The 19,016-nt window shown below is 37.4% G+C and overlaps 3 protein-coding genes across 10 annotated transcripts in view; all 3 read left to right on the top strand.

The window, feature by feature from the left end:
• The first annotated feature begins 1,836 nt into the window (after nucleotides 1-1,836).
• On the top strand, nucleotides 1,837-9,133 carry LOC306843187 (transmembrane protein 53-like). Of its 6 annotated transcripts, none has more exons than XM_079374498.1 (4): nucleotides 1,837-2,056; nucleotides 2,222-2,278; nucleotides 6,034-6,524; nucleotides 7,842-9,133. In XM_079374498.1, the coding sequence occupies exons 3-4, from the start codon at nucleotides 6,047-6,049 to the stop codon at nucleotides 8,201-8,203; spliced, it is 840 nt and encodes a 279-aa protein (XP_079230624.1). In that variant the 5' UTR covers nucleotides 1,837-2,056; nucleotides 2,222-2,278; nucleotides 6,034-6,046; the 3' UTR covers nucleotides 8,204-9,133. The 6 variants fall into 6 exon arrangements, with proteins under 6 accessions (XP_079230624.1, XP_079230623.1, XP_079230621.1 ...); XM_079374500.1 differs by lacking the exons at nucleotides 1,837-2,056; nucleotides 2,222-2,278 and adding an exon at nucleotides 5,243-5,399 and having other exon boundaries at nucleotides 6,034-6,227; nucleotides 6,393-6,524; XM_079374499.1 differs by lacking the exons at nucleotides 1,837-2,056; nucleotides 2,222-2,278 and adding an exon at nucleotides 5,315-5,978 and having other exon boundaries at nucleotides 6,058-6,227; nucleotides 6,393-6,524.
• The window catches only part of LOC306843186 (endosome/lysosome-associated apoptosis and autophagy regulator family member 2-like), a gene marked incomplete at its 5' end in the record, with an annotated part of 28,994 nt that continues 12,002 nt past the window's right edge, over nucleotides 2,025-19,016 (top strand). For 2 of the 3 annotated variants that reach the window (XR_013781812.1, XM_079374493.1), the window contains 10 exons: nucleotides 12,056-12,223; nucleotides 14,914-15,034; nucleotides 16,170-16,359; nucleotides 16,801-16,948; nucleotides 17,051-17,140; nucleotides 17,479-17,584; nucleotides 17,682-17,834; nucleotides 18,125-18,213; nucleotides 18,419-18,599; nucleotides 18,720-18,848. Coding sequence is in view for 2 of the 3 variants with exons in the window: in XM_079374493.1 (XP_079230619.1) it covers nucleotides 12,056-12,223; nucleotides 14,914-15,034; nucleotides 16,170-16,359; nucleotides 16,801-16,948; nucleotides 17,051-17,140; nucleotides 17,479-17,584; nucleotides 17,682-17,834; nucleotides 18,125-18,213; nucleotides 18,419-18,599; nucleotides 18,720-18,848 (1,375 nt within the window). Of the gene's footprint in view, nucleotides 2,279-12,055; nucleotides 12,224-14,913; nucleotides 15,035-16,169; nucleotides 16,360-16,800; nucleotides 16,949-17,050; nucleotides 17,141-17,478; nucleotides 17,585-17,681; nucleotides 17,835-18,124; nucleotides 18,214-18,418; nucleotides 18,600-18,719; nucleotides 18,849-19,016 lie in introns of those variants that run through there. The other variant, XM_079374494.1, reaches the window with a different exon arrangement.
• LOC306843268 (transmembrane protein 243-like) lies at nucleotides 9,679-11,436 on the top strand. Its single transcript, XM_079374639.1, has 4 exons — nucleotides 9,679-9,983; nucleotides 10,229-10,279; nucleotides 10,513-10,617; nucleotides 11,047-11,436. Exons 1-4 carry the CDS (start codon nucleotides 9,918-9,920, stop codon nucleotides 11,167-11,169), a joined length of 345 nt encoding a protein of 114 aa, XP_079230765.1. The 5' UTR covers nucleotides 9,679-9,917; the 3' UTR covers nucleotides 11,170-11,436.

Raw genomic sequence — 19,016 nt, 5'->3', positions numbered from 1 at the left:
CATTCATATTCCATTTTTATATAAAAATTTCATGTTGTGTTTAACTTTTTTTTTTTCCATCAGATAATCCTAAAATCTAGAAAAATACAAAAATTAACACACACACACACACACACACGTTTGTTTTTGTGAAAAGTGGGGACATCCCATAGGCGTAATGGTTTTTACTGTACAAACTATATGTGCTATTGCCCTACACCTAAACTTAGCCCTCACAGGAGACTGTGCATTTCAACTTTACCCCCAAAAAACTCACTCTGTATGATTTATAAGCGTTTTGAAAAGTGGGGACATGTGTCAATGTCCTTAAAAGTCACCTTCACCTTGTAATACCTGTGTCATTATACAAATGTATGTCCTCATTTGTCACAAAAACGGGCGTGCACACACACACACACACACACACACACACACGTATTAAGCAGCACAAGTGTTTTCTCAACCATTTTTCTGTCCTATTAATACTTTATATGTTATGCACTTCTACTGTCACTTCAGTAGAGTGGTGGTCATGTAAAATAATGATGATTTAACTCCTGTAGTTCATTTCTAATTGATGGATAGAATGTAGGGATTTTTCTTCAAATGTTTTGGGCACATTACCTACTGAAGAGATTAAACTCATTTAGCTTGCAGGAAAGTCATTGAATAGGCACTGGTCACAATATTCTACCCTATCACATTATAGAAAATATGCAAACATTTGATTTTTACATTTTATTACAGTCTTTTACGTGATGACGCAAATGTAATCGATGAGTCGGTTTGAGTCGGTTCACTACAGAGGACCGTTCAAAAGAACCGGTTCAGGGATATGAATCAGACTTCACTAATATCTTCAAGTCAGGTTGTAACCCAGGGGTGGGCAAACTTTTTGACTCGAGGGCCACATCAAATTTTCCACATTAAGTGAGGGGCCGCATAATATGTTTATGACAAATGAAGCTTTGATTTTTTTTATTCTAAATTGACACTCACTTACTTGTAGGCTACATACCTGGCAGTTCTTTTCTTGTACCATCTCTACCTATTTTTATGAGCACTTTATGACACAGATAAGTTGCATTGGTGTACAAGTCTATGTATAAGACACATTTTATCATTTCATTCATAAATAATGTAAAATAAACGACACGTTTACAAACATTAGAAACATGTTTTTATATTCCCTACACTCCACAAAAAGTCCTGTAAATTTAGCAGTGTTCAGAATAGAAAAAAGAACGCAAACATAAGTAAAAAACAAAACAAATTATAGTGGCATTCACCATAAACATATATTATAAACGCCCAGCCTTAAATATTTAAAGCGAAACTAAATCTAGCGGCGTGGTTGCTGGAATATGCACAATTTAAACTCACTTGCCTTTTCTCATTCATCACCAATCCTAATGTGCGCGCTTTGCGCTTGACCTTGATTGCTTTAGTCACCTTGGAAATTACAGCACGTTTCAGATAAAAAAAAAAAACGCGATTTGTAATCCAGAAAAAAAAACTGTACTATATCCATTTTCATAAAAATGTGTGTGGGAAACAGAAGAAGAAATCATATCTTTGCAAGATAAAATGACAAATTATTTCCATGTTTTCCCCAAATGACAGCACCCGTGAGCAGGAGGATAACACTGGCATTTGTTCTGATACTGGAAAGTCTTTTAAGCATTTTTAAAACCGTTCCAATACAAGGAATTTTTCAAAACAAATGAACACTTTCACATTTTTAAAACATGTAACTTATTTACTATTGTGGCAGTTTTGTAGTGTTTGTAGTGTATAGCTGTGTAAATCAGGGGTTATATGCTGCAATACAGGATACAGCGCCATCTATTGGATTTTACTGATATTGCATATTGGAACAACTGCCTCACGGACTGGATGAAAACGCCAATAGTTTGCCCACCTCTGCAGATTCGTATCATTTTTTTTTTTAAATCCCTCGCGGGCCTCCACAGGAGTGACAGCGGGCCGCAGATGGCCCGCAGGCCGTAGTTTGGACACTCCTGTTGTAACCCTTCACAGCTGGATTGAATGTGCTTGCTTAGAAAACCAGCTGGTGGTAAAGAGCACTTACAGTGTCCTGAGTTTTAATATAACGCTATTTAAAACATTATTACTTACTACTACACAAAGAGTAAGGTGCAATAGTTTTATAGGCTATATGTATTTGTGTTCATTTATCCGACTTATTTATATATTTGTTTATTTTTTGCTTCACGCGCAGAGCTGCTCGTGCACGCCAGCATCTGCCGAGTCAGCTCGCGAGTCCTGTCAGCAGCAGGTAAGAGCTCACTCATATCCGTGTTTCTTGCGTATTTCTTTTCAAAACGTATTGTCTGTTTACACCTAGGCTGACCAGTAGAGATCTGAGACAGTTTATGTAGCGTTAAGTAAAAAAAAAAAAACCGCAAAGTTGTTATGGTTTTATCCGTTAGTTTGGCATTGCTAACGTAGCAGCTAACGTAGTCATGTCAACAAGTAAGTAATCTCTCCTAAATTACGACAGGCTGCTAAATATAATAACTGAATGTATCAGGATGAAGTGCAGCAAATGTCCAGTCTTATCTTCCAAACGTTTTCCTTAGCTTGTGTTTTGACATTAAGTTAGACATTTGAACTGGTTTAAGCTCCAATACGGCTAACTTGATGAGCATGCGCCATCAAAAACATAATTATAATCATTTTGACAGCAGTGGATGATCAGGCATGATGATCGAGGGTTATTTTGAGACTGGATTTTGTTTTGGATCAAAACATGAGTGGGATCATCGACATGTTGTCACTGACCTTGGAGCACTTGCATAGTTCACATAGGCTGAATTCATGCGTGGTCGAAAAAAACAAGCGAGATCTACTGATCCTTGGACCATAACCTTGACGAGACTTTGCGACCTTCTGCCCAATTTGAGTTTCTTTATCATTTTCGAGGATGTGTTAAGAGTGACAAAGAGATATATGATACATAGTGTAATGCACTGAAAATATTTATTTTGAGCATTTTGTACTCAACCAATTTTGTTCAATAGACCCATGAACTTGACATATGGGACAATACAGATAAATGCACCGTTTGAACTCTCAGCCCAGTTGCTTTTGCATTAAAAATGACTGCGTTGTGATACTGGGCTCTATCAAAATACAAAGTTTGAAGATTTTTACTGCAAACCCCCCCCCCCCCCCCCCCTTACACACACATCAGGAATATTTACGATTTACGTCTTCCAAGCAGATTCAGTCACTCTTAACACAACTCACACCACAGGAAAATCTGATAAGATCATTTTTAGAACCACCAAGATAATTACCTAGGATTGTCGGACTCGGAAGGGGAGAAATCGGCCCAAAATCAGCCCGATTATTAGAGATGGGATGATACACCTAGCTCTTGATACGATACTTGGGTGCCGATATATGTATTGCGATTCTACAAGTATTGCGATGCATTGCGATTTTTGTTTTTAAAGCTAGACCATGGGAAAAAGTTTATTACACCCTTAAAATAGACTGTATATGAGGAGTCATTTTAACAATGCATCACATCTTTCTGAACTTTTATTTCAGGAGCATACACATACACAGTGTATATTTAAAGTTCCTTGGACCATGAAACTTTCAAGTACCAAAACCCTGAACTTGCACGTGAATATAATAATCAAATGTTCAACAAAATGAGTAGAAAAAATACTTTCTGTATGTTATGTTACTTTGCATACCGTTTTAGTCATGTTTTCCTGCCAGTTGGGATTCAAAACGTGAAGGTGCTGAAAGAATTGACCTATCGGTAAGCCCCGCCCCCTTAGTTACTATTGCTCCCTCGGACAAACAAATGGAGTTGCCCACTGTCTTACAATGATAGCTACAGTGTGAAAAACTTGTCCCACGATGTTTTGCACAATTTTGGACACAGAAGGCCACCAAATGGGAATTAAATATTTCATGGAGGGATTTATAAAATATTTAAAAATAAATACGGTGGGTAACTCGAAGCGAGGGTTTACAGATCACAATGCAATACGGTCGGTCATCACGATCGCGGATGACAACATGCAGGATCAACACTGTTCATGCGTCGCAGGGTACGATTAAATTAATGTACATTTAACCAGTTTAATATGGAGAGGCACTGAAATGTAGACATTTCTTTTATGTGTTTTTAAGATACACTTTACAAGACGCGAGAACAGTCCGCTATTTAGGTTTGTATATTAGCATGGACTCATTAAATTTAACGTTAGCTAGTTTTAGCCAGATGTATCTTGCTAAAGCACAAGATAAAATTAATGTTCTGCTTGAGCAGATGAAAATTGTAACTTAATGAGTGTATGACAACCAGAAAATGAACGTTGTTGTCTTCATTTATATTGGGGTTGAATACTTAGGGACATTTTGCTCTGGTTAGTTTGGATTCAGGAAATGTAATAAAGTAAATTATATTGCCCATCCTCTCAGGATACCTGGAATCAGGTTACAAGTTACAAGTACCCCAGGCACATCGTTTTTCCATTTTTGAAGCATAAACCCCATAAAACCGATGTGAGCTTTGGCTCTTCCAATGTTACTCTATGGCGCTGAGACCTAAAGATGTCCGAGTTCCGCTCCCCATGCAACTGATACTGGACTCCCATTGGCTAGTTTGCGTTTGAAGGGAGGGGCTTACCGATAGGTCAATTCTGGAAGAGGTTTGATCCTCTGCCTCGGTCATGGTTTTGCTTTCTCGCGCTGGCTTGAAATGTATATGACGTCATCTAATGCAGCGGCACTGCGCACGAAGATCAGTCGTTGTATGACATCAAAGCGGCGCAAGAGCTACAGAGAGCAGATGGCTCCGCATGCTTTCGAATCTCTCTCGCGGTACTTTGATGTCATACGCTGATCGTCTGCACAGTGTTGCTTCAAGTCAAACACTCCTTTTGCCCTCTGTTGGAATTAAAAGCGCTGACTTCTCCCCACCACCTCCTAGGAAAGTAAAATAATTAAATATAAATAGATTCTGAGGAAAACCGATAGTTAGGTGAATCAATTTTTTTCTCCCACCCCTACCAATTATCTTGTGGTGTGTACCCAGCATAAGTCAAGTAGGTGGATTTAGCCTTGTGATAGCATGTGTGAGGTTTATAACTAGGTACATGTTGTGCTCTCACTTGTGCCAAAAAGTAATTTCAGCTTGACAGTGGTTTGAGAATCATGCTACTAATGTTTTGAGACGAGTCAAAATCCACGTGCATGTTTGTTCTTTGACCTTTGATCACACATTCCTCTGTATTTGTCCATCCTCCTTTTGGAGGTACTAAAGCATCTGCCCCACTGACTTCCACTCAGGCAGGATATAGCCACTGCACTTCTTGCTGAAGTGACCTTCGAATGGTCTTGCTTAAATCAGAGCATAAAGGTTGCTGGAAGGGGTTTGTAGCTACTTATTTTGTTATTCAGCACTTCTAGTTTGGTTGTTAGAAACGCTAATAGGTTTTAAGTCTTCTGTAATGTTCTATATATAATTGCATATGATATATATGATATGCATAAAATGTAAACATTATCAAATACTGTATATCTAAAGATTGTCACCAAAAAAATCTCACTGATTTAATTTAGTCAGACTGCAATCACTTTTAGTCAGAGGCTTTGGTTAAATATTAGGCTATTTTACATGCAGTGCTACATTTTAAGTTCATCAAATTTAGTGGTGCAACACAAAAATATTTAGTATTTCATCAATTGTAGATTGCTTTCTCCCAGGGGAGAAAGTTTCTTCACCATGGTCTATCAGATATCGTATGAACACATCCGAAATGGGCAGTGACTCAGGAGCAGGGCTGAGAAGCACACTCTTTTAATCGATTCAGACCTTAACTAAAACAGCTGCAAGAATTAAGGCAATACAGCATGTCGTTCATCCAGAGGATTAGATATTTCTTTAAAAGGCAGATTTCTAGAGTTCATATGGCATTGAGAGGATTTCTTTGGCGTCGACCAACACGTGAGTAAGTTGGAACAGTTAAATTAACTGTTGTTCTTTCCACTCTGTCCTTTCTTTAGCTCACCTGCTATTATGCTTTCCAGAGCGGCCACCATGGCAGGGGTCACTGCTCACAAGATCAGTAAACACATCACCTTCCTCGCCAATGATGTCGCTGGAACTCCCATGGCAAGTGTTTCACCTGCTCAGCCTAAACCAATACTGCTGATGCTGCCATGGCTGGGCTCTAAACCGCAGGCCATTGCCAAATACTGTGAGATTTACTTTCGCACAGGCTTTGATGTGCTCGTAGTGGAAAGTGTGGTGAGCCAGTTCTTGTGGCCACGCTGGGGGTTGGAGTATGGTGGCCATGTGCTGGAATTATTAGAGAGCGATCGCTTCTCACAGCGCCCCCTACTGGTCCATGCTTTTTCCATAGGTGGATATACATTCGCTCAGGTGCTTGTTCATGTGGCCAAAGACACCCAGCGTTACCAAGGCCTGAGAAACAGAATTAGGGGGCACATCTATGACAGCCTTGTCATGGGATCGCTGGAGCATATGGCCAACGGTATGTACATAGATTGCAGTGTAAAGTGTTTATTTATATATACAGTGTCCTCCACTAATATTGGCACCCTTGGTAAATATGAGCAAAGGCGGCTGTGAAAATAAGTCTGCATTGTTTATCCTTTTTATCTTTCATTCAAAAAATTCTGAAAATTCCAACCTATCATTGAAGTAAAACAATTGAAAGTGGGGGGTAAATCTCATTGTGAAATAAATGCTTTCTCTAGTTCATATTGGCCACAATTATTAGCACCCAATTATTGCAACGTCCTTTTCCCAAGGTAACACCTCTGAGTTTTCTCCTATAATGCCTGAAGAGTTTGGAGAACACTTGATAAGAGATCAGAGGCCATTTTCTTCATACAGAATCTCTCCAGATCCTTCAGATTCACAGCTCCATGTTAACTTCGCTTCAGTTCACCCCACTCATTTTCTGTAGGGTTCAGGTCAGAGAACAGGGACAGCCATGGTAAAAGGTACATTTTGTGCTCAGTGACCCATTTTTGTGTTTGTTTTATTGTCCTGGTGGAAGATCCAAACTCCACCCATTACAAGATTTCTAACAGAGGCAGTCAGGTTTTGATTTTTATCTGTTGGTATTTGATAGAAAAACAGGACCACAGCATTAAAGATCCAGTAGTGTATTTAACCGTGGACATGGTGTTCAGGACCTCTGAATGTATTGTTTCCTACCTCTCTCTTTTTTGTAATTTAATATGTCTGTGTAGGAGTGTGGAATGTGAGCTAATTACATAACAGATGCTTAATACATACTGGAAAATTAAAGTTGGCACTACAGCCAAACAATCATTCATTTATTTGATTATAAATACAGTAAAGAAAAGTAATAGTGTGTAATATTATTACAATTTAGACCTGTTTTCTATTTAAATAGTTTTTAAAATGCAATTTATTCCAGTGATGCAAAGCTAAATTTTCAGAAATCATTATTCCAGTCTTCAGCGTCACGATCCTTCAAAAATCATTCCTGTATCCAGATTTGATGCTCACGAAACATTTATCATCAATGTTGAAAACAGCTGCTTCAAACAGTGCTGCTTAATATTTTTGTGAAAACTGTGATCAATTTTTTCCAAATTCTTTAAACACAAAGTAAAAGAAACAGCATTTATTTTAAATAGAAATCTAATTGTAGTTTTAAAACATTTCTCTTTAGACAGCTTGAGTAATCAAACTACACAAGGCCTGAAAAAACCTTCAGATTTGAGAAATAGAAATTTGTACTGATGAATTGAAGTCGCTGAAATCTCTTGCTTAATTATTTTGGCTTTTTTTTGTTGTTGTTGTCGTTGTCCAGGCCTGGGTAAAACTATATTGCCCCGGATGGAAGGTCTTGTGAAGTCGGCTAGCCTTCTGTACTTCCGTGTCTTTAAACACCAGACGGTTGACTACTTCAACTCATCGATCAGTGTTTTCTGGAACACTCCTGTGATGACGCCTGCTCTTTTCTTCTTCTCTGAGAACGATGCACTGTGCGATTACAAGAGCTTGGAGAAGATGGTGGAGTTCTGGAGGAGCCGCGGCCAAACTGTCGAGAGCAAGAAGTGGAAGGAGTCTGTTCATGCAGGTCATCTGCGCACACACCCTCAGGATTATCTGTCCACGCTGGAGTACTTTGTGCAGTCTCTCAACATGGTGCCTCTGAAGGCCAAAATGTGAATTTTGAAGGCTGTCACCCGTCTCGTTAAACATCTAAGTTGCCTGAAGTGCCTGATTTTATTGTTACATTGACATTCTTATGCTCTTTGTTCAAGTGGTATTTTGATCTTGCAAAATCTCACTGTTTCTCAAACTTCTTCAGTCTGTTGAAATCCTTTTCAGCCAAAAATTCATACCCAGTCCAGAAAAAGAATCAGTCTTTTTGAAGACTAGTACTGGCATGTTGGGGACGTGTAATACTTTATACAATCTGCTGATATGTGACCAGTTAGGCTTATTGCACTACAATGTGAAGCTCCTGTACTTAGTCATTTTGAGGTCCGAACAAATGTTGGACAATCTTGACATACAAAACTGTTTCATTATTTTGTTGTAGATATTTTTTGCTAAACCGTAAGCACTTCAATAACACTTAAAAGGTTTTTCAACCTTTTGTTAATATGACAATTTAACATCTATAGTATGTTCATTTGAATATACTGTCCTGATCATTTATCAGTTACCTCAAAAGGAAACAATTATTTTATAAATCTACAGAAATGACTTAAATTTGTCAAAATTGTCAAGTAAACTAATAAATTAAAAACGTTAATTTTTTTTAAATTAAATATAATACAATGTTTGACACAATCCTGGTAAACCTATGCAATGTTGTTTTTCTAGCAATGACAGTTAAAGTAAAGGTGGTTTCTTCAGGTATCTATGCACACAATATGGTCAATACAAGTAAAGTGGGACACTTAGGTTTTTGTTTAGAATGTTTTTATATTTTTATTCTGTGTGGTGTTATGGAAATCTTTAGCTTATGCCAACGTGCATATTTCAAAACAACGTTTATATCAAATTATAAGAGAGTACATCAATGCAATAATGAAGGTTTTTACTTTGTTGCTTCATCTTGCAAAAGTCAAATAAATATTTCAAATTGTTGATGTGTTTTGTCTGTTTAGACTAGAAGTCTTGCAAAAGGGTTGTGCAAGATGAAATTTAGACATAATTTGGCAGAATTGTGTTTAAAATGAATGACTTGAATTGTTTTCCTCTAGAGGACGCTTGTCGACTCTCCGGGATAATGAGCACTAAAATCTATAATGGTGTAAATGCAGTAGTATTATCCAAATAATTTAAAAACTATTATCTTGCACAGTGATTATTACTAATAAAAAAAGTGAAACGTAACTCATTTTCATTAAATGGTTTTAACGATGATCATCTAGTAATAATCACAAATTAATGCGATTAGTCTCTCCAGCGCTGAGTAAAGTAACAGGTCCCACATGACAACCTCGGACTTTGTTATTTCAGCAAAGGTATTGAAAGTAATTTTAACCTGAATAATAACACTGAGAATATTTATAGACATTTAAACGAAGAGAGAGAGGGAGGGGAAAAAAACATTGAATAGTTAAAATATAAAATATTTACCTGGGCCACTAAGCCCCGCCCACTTAATTAGATTGGATGTGATGTGAATTGAATTCGTCTAATGTTAGATTAGAAAGCAAGCAAGCACACCTTTTTCTGTAAATTTCCCATAATTAGCAAGCATAACCTCGACCATTTTCCCTGTTCAGTTCAGACGTAGTAAAACAGCTCTCTTTGCGTTTCTGCTTCGGCCAGAGGAATGAGAAAGTGCTTTCAGGCCTGATCATGAGTGCAGGGTTCAGAGATGCGCTTCTCATGACCACAAACCCCTCTCAGTCCCACCAGCGACATGGATGATTTCAGGACGCGCACCAGTGGCGCAGACAACACGCTGCTTGGAGAGACTTTAACTCAGGTGAGGGAAACGGTTGCAGTGTTTTTCAGCATTAATGCAGAAATACGAATTTTAAGATGATTTAATAGCGTATTGATCAAGGCAAAACTCTTGAGCAGGCATTATAGGACATTTAGAGGGAGATTATGAATCAGCTAAAATAGTATGCACAATATGAACTTGGATATATGGAAAGATCATAAAATCAAACTAGTTAAATGACTAAATGCAGCCCCTGTATTAGTTCATGTCAACTTTTGTTTCAGCACACAGCTGTTAATCTGGCTATTGGTGGACTCACATCTCTGTTTGTCCTAGTGAGTATTAGTGACCACACACACACACGTTTAGTTAGCGATCTAAATGAGGATACTACATGGACTTCTATTGTTTGTATATACAGCTACTTACAAATACTAGAACCAAACCCACACTCTGTGCATTTTTACAGTTTAAAAATCTACTGATCCAAATGCCATTTGGATCCCTCCATCCAAATGCAATTTCAAATTCAATAGACTTTTTTTAACCCCTCTCCTTACTTTTTCAGGTCACTGTCATCAGTTCGTTTGTCTTCCCTTCACCTCCTCCGACTGTATTAAATATTTTCTTTGTGGTCTGCATCATCATGATCTGTTCTTCTGTACTGGTGCTGGTTAGTTCTGTATGTATACAACTATGATCTATGTCAGGGGTGTCAAACTGCAGAGTTTAGTTCCAATCCTGCTCCAACTCACATACCATGTAGTTTTCAAATAAGCCCTATATGACTTGATTAGATGGATCAGGTGTGTTTAATTAGGGCTGTGACCCTCCTGGAACTGAGTTTGACACCCCTGATCTATGTGGTTTAATTTTTCCATCTCTTTTATAATCATTATATCTAAATCAAAATCTTTTTATTTTCTCAAATCATGGGGGTTTTACAACTTAGTTTTCTACCGTGCTTCATGGTCACAGTGCTGTAACCAGATGTTTGATTCTTTGGGGTGATTTTTTATTTTTTTTCCCCAAGTGTTTATATGTACATTAAAACATAATATGTGTATAATTTGCTAAAAATAAGTTTCTCTGTTTTTTGTAGATATTCTGGTATCGTCAAGGTGATCTGGATCCAAAGTTTCGTGGTCTGATTTATTATTCCATAGGTCTGATTATCCTCCTCTGTCTGTGTGCCAATCTGTACTTCCATGATGTCGGAAGATGACATGATTCAGACACACCACTTGCCCTTCGTAATTCTGTCAAGCACAATAAAAAGTGATTTATTTGTCAGAAGTGAGCCTCACAGTTTTGATTGTGTGCATGGGTGATAAGATGCTCGTTCAGATCTCTTAGTTTTTATTTAAATTTTTGGACTTTTTGTAATTTGTGTTTGTTCTTTTGTCAAAGCTGAATATTTATATGCTGAATATTTTGTACATTATTTTCTGTTGCTGTCATGAGTCAGTCGTGCTAAATAAAGCAGCATTTCAATATTGTGGTTTTTGTTCTGTGAACAATGCTGGTGCCAAATGTCTGAACACTGGCAATAAATAAAATAATGTAGGCCTACATGTTCTACGGAAGTGAAATATTGTATGGGTTGGAGACCATGATGGCTATTGGATCTCTTCAAGAAAAAACTAAACAAAATTAGACATAAAATGTACTATTGTTGGAAAGTTGACATGGTCTTTTTTTCAATATCAAGATTAAGTTGTTACTTAATATTTTTTTTAAATAGTTTTAAATACAGCATAGCGTTCCACATTGTAATTTCTTTGAAACGACTGCCATCCTGTGGTGTGCATATGAATAACAATCACAAATGCTTTGGATTATTTTATTAGTAAATGTAAAAGCAGTGTTCTGCATGTTCATTGTACTTATTCGAATATATTAATATTATGACTCTACGGTGTGTAATTATACAAATAATTTGATTGTCACCCTCAAACTTATGTAAAACATTAAAACACTTAAGTAGATATGTACTATTTTAAGATACTCTTCTTGGGCCTAATTTGGGTAACACCGTTGTGACGTCATTTCTAAGACTTCAAAGCGGCTCCGTCAGATGACGTTCTATGTTGACGTCGCTCGCTGATATGATGGGACGGTCCCGTTATTCCGTTCGGCGAGCGATGGAGCGCACGAGGAAATCCATTGTCCGCCACCGAAGCCGTTTTGTACCGGATCATACCGCGTGGTGGATATGTTTTGTTTTGATCATGAACGCGTCCTCGGCGTCTGCCGCTCACCTGCGCCCGTGTAAAGAGGTGAGAGATCGTTCTGCGTTCATTGCGTTTGATACACTCGTCCAGTTCATAAATCTGTTTTTGCGCACGCTGGCTTGTTTTTCAAGCATCTGTGGTTTTCCATACATTTATTTGTACTTTTGGGATCAGTCTCTTTACTGACACGTGCAGCAAGATAATGTAGGTGGTGGTCACACCTTACAATAACCAAAGTAACAGGTGCAGGTTGAAAAGCCCTAACCAATGAGAAGTAGGCTGTCTGAAGAAGGTAAAAGGCTGGTTTAGATGCTCAATATCACTTGTTATTTATGGCTTTCTTTGCTTTAACGTGGGAATCAGACTGTCACTGTCAAATACCGTTGGTGAACATCTAACCATGCTTTCACAAAAGAAGAGGCTTCTTGAGGAGCCTTAAATCTCTGGAAGCGTTGAAGTGCTTAATTAAGTTCTTACAAGAGCTGTAAAGGCTGTCAGTGCTTCGTTTACTGCGAGAAATTGCTTTTGAGGCTCTGAATATGTATTTAGTTTCTGTGAAACCATGATTTAGGCACTTCTAGTTCTTGTGGTTTATTTGTATTTTTTAAAATAATTAAACTGCATACATGATACAAATAGCTCAAAATCCTTTTAAGCTGAATATCGGTTTATTCTTAAGTGTATTTGATTAAGGCCAACTAAGGTATCTTAAGCTTTTCAGATGCATATTGATCAAGAAACTGATATGCTTTTTGTCAGATTGCTGTTTGGGATGGGCATCTCGTTTTAAATATGCATTTGTCATCCAGCCAGGGTGTGTGTTTTATGTCTAATGTTATGGTAATGGCTGAATAATGTTCCAGTGGAGTGCTAAGTGGAGCTTTTCACAGAGATGGTCAACTCTGCGTGCCCATCTCAAGAGCCTGGTGATATGATGCTAAGTATAGCCTCGCTGAAACCGCTTTCACTGAGAGCTCAGTACCTCCTCTGGCCTTTGTGCATGGAAAAACTGTGACTGTTAAAATCCCTGTGTGTCCCATAAACAAAAGATTGACTGCAGTGTTTGGCTATGAATAAGAAATAATATTATTAGAACTATTTGGTTTATGCATTCACAAAAATCAGATGGTAATGGTACACAGTTCCCTCAAAGCTGCATTTATTATTTACATTATCCGGTAAAGCCTGGCATATGAAATAATAGTTTTCTTTTTATTGATAGAATAGTTTATTGGACCTTTTAGAATAAAAAAGATTATCATGTAAAAGTAAAAACGTCATTTTTTTTTTAATTTAGAGCCAATTTGATAAAGATGCAAAACGAGATCTTAAAAACAGTATAACATAAATATATAAGGATATAAGACAAGTTATTTAAAACATGCAAACAAGCAGAATTATTTATATAATCTGAGATTCATGTGATTCCTTAATATACTTAATTGCTTTTAGGGAATTGCATAGTTGGGAAGTATAGGGTTTGACATTCAAATCTGATTCTTCATAAAACAAGATTTGATAACCAAAGCACTGAAATATTAATCTTTTGTTATAATGTACTAAAGTGATTATAGTGGCTGCATGGAAATAATTGATTTTACTACATGGTTTTTTGTGTCATTCAGTGGCACATTAATACATTGGTAATGGACTAGGCTTTTGTATGGTAATATCTGAGACTATTTCCTGTTTTGAGCTGTGTCTCTCAGTCTGCCCTCCCGTATGTTGACCCGCAGGGCATTCGGTTTTATTATCAGCTTCCTCCTGATAGCTGCCTTTCCTTCCCAGTCACTCAATAAGTGCTGGAGGATCTGCAGGCATGTGATGTTAAAGAAATGATTCAGAGGTTTTTGTTGCATTTTGGCCAAACAAAATGGACACATCTCTGCTAAATCAGTAAATCTGTTATATGCTGATTAGTGGAGGGCATTTTGATTCATCCCAGCGACTCTTTTGAATCTGTTTACTAAGAGTTGCTCAAATTTGTACACCGATTTATTTTTTTTAATGCAGGTTAAGTCGCTATGCCAAGAGATAGGAACAAGTATTTTCTCTTTGCATATAATGAGTGAGTCATTCATTGAATCAGTAAGTTGACTAAAACAAGTCATTTTATCTTTTATCGAAATTTGTGAATTGCGAGAAAAAATTGTTCCAGTTCGTTAACATATGATGTCCAAGTTGGTTGTTCAGTTGGTTTATGAACAAGAAATTGCAGTTTGTTCAGTTTTTTTTTTTTTTTCACAAATATGTCCCAGTTCATTCAGTTTCAAAAAAGATATGTCGCCATTCGCCACTTCATTCAATTCATTATCACAGTTTGTTCAAGTTGTTCAGGAACTAGATATGTCTCAGACATCCCAGTTTGTTCAGTTTGGTTGAGTCTAACTCTGACTCAAAACACAGACGTGTTGAGTGAAGGGGAAATCGTTAAAGGCTTTGATGAACAAAAAATCAGTCAGTGGATGGTTGTGAACAAGAAAGATCTGTTCACAGATGAGACCCCACTAATGCTGATGTCTGGAAAGGAAAGGGTGTGAGCTCAACAGACTCAGGACAGATGACTCATGGATTTATTAAGGCATGTTACGACCCGTTTTACTGTCCTCTGCATTAAATCCAATGTAATACTCAAGCGTCCATGTGCTATACTCTTTTACAGTCAAACTTCACACATCCACACCCACAAAACACAAGAATCTTGTTAAATTTAGATGTGTTGTTTGTTTTCGCAGGCGGACTACTACTTTCAGTACACTGAGTGTGACAGCACCGGGTCCAGATGGAGGGTGGCCATTCCTCTGAATTCAGGAGAGTGTACAGGACTACCAGAACCTGTGCAGGGCACCGACTGCTGTAGGTTCACATAGTGTGTTAGACTGGAAGTTTAATTTTAAGGGACTTTGTTAAGTTCAAGTTCAAGTTCAAGTTCAAGTCAGCTTTATTGTCAATTCTTCCACATGTACAGTACATACATACAGAGAATTGAAATTGCATTACTCTCAGACCCTTGGTGCATACAGTTAACATTAAACACGTTCAGATACAGATAAATACGGTTTAAATGGACATTGCGTGTTTATTTGCATGTTCATGCATGAAAGTGTACACTCATGTGAATCCATGCATTTTGAATGTCAAGTGTGTGAATTTGACCAGCGTATTTGTCACCCCTTATCAGCACAGAGGAATTTCCTCTTGGACAGAATATGTTCAGTGGCCGCAGAGTAATCATTCCCAAAACCTCACAGAGTCTTTGGCCCCTGTATTTTATTTTTAGTCATGTGTAATATTAACAAAAGATTCATAGTTTGAAAAGTGACCCTTTTTACTTTTAGGTTTTATTGTGCACATTATTAATATCGTCATAAATATTCATCAAAACATTCTCTGCCCCTGAAATTATTTTTGCTTTCTACTGACACAACAAAGACTACAGAGGTGGGGAAAAAAAATTAGCGAATAAAATTTTTTCATGACTTAGTGAGATCCCTGTTTATAAAATAGGTCCCACTCATTACCTTATTTCTTGCTGATTATTCATTTTATTAATAATTTGAAAATGTGTTGCATGCTGGAAGTTAAAAGCTTGGAATTCTGTTGAATGTTTTTTATATTTATTTAAAATAAAATATAAATTTTTTTTTTTACTTATTTACGCTTGCATGGCATTTAAAACACTATTTATTTAATTTAAATAGAGCCTGGTATGGTGTTTAAAACAACAACAAAAAATAAAATTAATTAAAAAGCAAATAAAATTGAATTCATTAATTAATCAAAAAAGCTAAATAGCTTTAAAAAAACAAACAAACAAACATTCATTCATTCCTTTTTATTTGTGTATGTTAGTGGACTGAATGTTATGGCCTAACTGAATAGTTTTGGTGCACTTGACCCACCCAGTATTTGGATTAGTGATTGATCTGCTCAGTATGTTTTTTTCTTTTGCATAAAATGTATTATACATTTTGTTACGTCCTTCGGTCAGCATTCTCGTGTGCAGCGGGGGAGTTTCTAGAGATGTCTGCTCAGGAGTGCACTCAGTGTGCGGCTGGCACTTACTCGCTGGGCAGCGGCCTGCGTTTGGATGAGTGGGACGACATCCCTCCTGGATTCAGCAGCCTGGCAACCAGCCCTGATAACGCACCCAATGGACAAAATGCATCCACCTGCAGCAGGTCAGTTCCTTTAGAGGGGTCAGTCGTGTATAAAAGATTTGTTTTGATTTATCTATTTGGTGTGTTTTAAAAGGTATTGATTAAATGTTCTGTTTATTTGTCCAACATTAAAAGAAATAAAATCCAGATACAGATACAGTTTTACTTACAGCCAGTCAGATATGTCTAAAATGACTGTTCCCAATCCAAGTTCTCATTTGTTTGTTCTCATCAAAGTCTTTGCAATAAAACACTGTATTTTTGTCCTTTCCTTTTTATTTATTTTTTTTAATCAAAATTCAGATTAAAGCATACACACACTTATTCGTGCAGGCACACACATTTCCAGGGACATGAAACAATACAAGTATTAAACCAATAATTTATTTTTATCTTGTTATATAATTTAAGAGTGTTGTCACCACAGTGTGTGTGTGTTGTTGTGTATTTGTGTGTGTTCAGTGCAAAGTGGGTCGCGCAGGGCTCGTATCTGGAGTCCAACAGAGATGAGTGTACTGTGTCTCTGATCTACACTGTACACTTGAAGAAGCCGGGGGCAGTGTCCTTTGACTACCAGTATGTGGATAACAGCATCTTCTTTGAGTTTTTTGTAAGTTTGGATCCCATTTTGGCTCTGAAATATTTCTGTGCAAGATATTTTAAGACATCAAATGCAGCTATTCTGTATTGTACAAATATTTTTTTTTGACAGATTCAGAACGACCAGTGTCAAGAAATGGACCAGGATTCAAATAAAAAATGGATCAAATTAACTACTCATGGAGAGTGGGGAACACATAGTGTAAGTCAGAAACACTTAACTATACACTACTACCTACTATTATTGTTGTTATTATTTTATTTTTATATACACTCATGCTTGAACTGCCATTTGAAAGTTTGGGGATTTTTAAAAATGTTTTTGAAAGTCTGTTCTGCTCACCAAAGCTGCATTTATTTGATTAATAAAATATTGTGAAATAAGATTGCAGTTTAAAATAATAGTTTTCTCTTTGAGTATATTTTAAAATGTCATTTATTCCTGTGACGCAAAGCTGAATCACAGCCATTGCTCCAGTCTTCAGTGTCACATGATTCTTCAGAAATCATTGTAACAGTTGTTTTCCTCATATATATCAGGTGAATCTGAATTCTGCCACTAATATCCTGTATTGGAGAACCACTAGAGTAACACTCGGCTCTAAAGCAGTCAAACCTGTACTCTTGAAGAACATACGGATCGAAGGTTAGGATGTGCTACGAGTGTGTTCTCCATTTTAATCTGAACAAAAAAAATGCTTCACCTCATTGAAAGACTATATGACCCCATTTCTCTCCTTCAGGTGTGGCATATACATCAGAGTGTTTTCCATGTAAGCCTGGGACGTTCAGCCGCACCCCGGGCTCCTCCTCCTGTGAGCCCTGTCCACGGGACACGTACTCTGGCCGAGGGGCCAGCTCCTGCACACCTTGCAACACAAAAACACACTACGCCTGTAAGTACATACATGCATATGAATACCACATAGGCTGGTTTTTAAATATTATTTTTTGATATTATTTTACTTTGTATGCATACATAATTTATGCAGAGATGAAGCCATTTGATTTTAAAGGAATAGAATACACACACAAAAAAAGATTCTGATATCACTTACTCACCTTGACCTCATATCACAATAAGACCTTTTTAACACTTGGAATAGGTTTGCTTGTGTTAGGCTTGTCTACCAGTTCCAAACTATTCATGTCTATGAGAGGTATGACTCTTCTGTATCTTTAATAGCAGAAAGCTCTGCCATGTGCAAAAGTAGACCTCCATGCTCAGAAAAAGACTACATCCAGACATACAGCACCTGTGATAAAGATGGAAAGGTAAAATAATCTATCTATCTATCTATCTATCTATCTATCTATCTATCTATCTATCTATCTATCTATCTATCTATCTATCTATCTATCTATCTATCTATCTATCTATCTATCTATCTATCTATCTATCTATGAGAGATAGAGTAATGTCGTAAAATAGAAATATACTTTATTTTTCCATTTAATACATTAATGCTGTCTCTCTCAGACTCAGGTCATATATAAGTGGGTAGAGCCTCAGATTTGTTTGGCAGCTGCTGCTGGCGCACTAACATTGCCACCTTCTGGTCAGCGTGAGCCTTGCCCACCCTGTAATCCTGGTTTCTATAACAATGACACTGCCACCTGTTCTCCCTGTCCACCCGGGACTTACTCAGATGGGGTCAAAGGTGAGAAACCATCCGGATATCTTAAGAAGGACGTACGAATTATGATTATTTCAAAAGCAAGAACATAATTTCAAACAAACAGTCAAAAGATATTAAACATGGATTGTGTGGCATCTGTAGCATGCCAGCCTTGTCCAGCTGGCACGGAGCCTGTCCTCGGGTATGAGTACAAGTGGTGGAACGTGCTGCCTGCCAACATGAAGACATCCTGCTTCAATGTGGCCAACAACAATTGTGATGGATTGAATGGTGAGAGATTACATGAGTATGGTGTGGTAAGGTACAGCATATGGCTGTAATGCTTGTTTTTACTGCTAGGTGTCGCTGTGTCGTCACTGATAAATTTAAATGAGATTTTCTACATGTTCTTCTTTTTCTGTGTACATTGTGTGTGTAATACCTTCATATCTTGAACAT

Source organism: Barbus barbus (genome assembly GCF_936440315.1).
Source record: "Barbus barbus genome assembly, chromosome: 23".
Taxonomy (NCBI): domain Eukaryota; kingdom Metazoa; phylum Chordata; class Actinopteri; order Cypriniformes; family Cyprinidae; genus Barbus; species Barbus barbus.
Note: the sequence above shows the minus strand (reverse complement) of the source record. Positions and strands in the feature narration are given on the sequence as shown.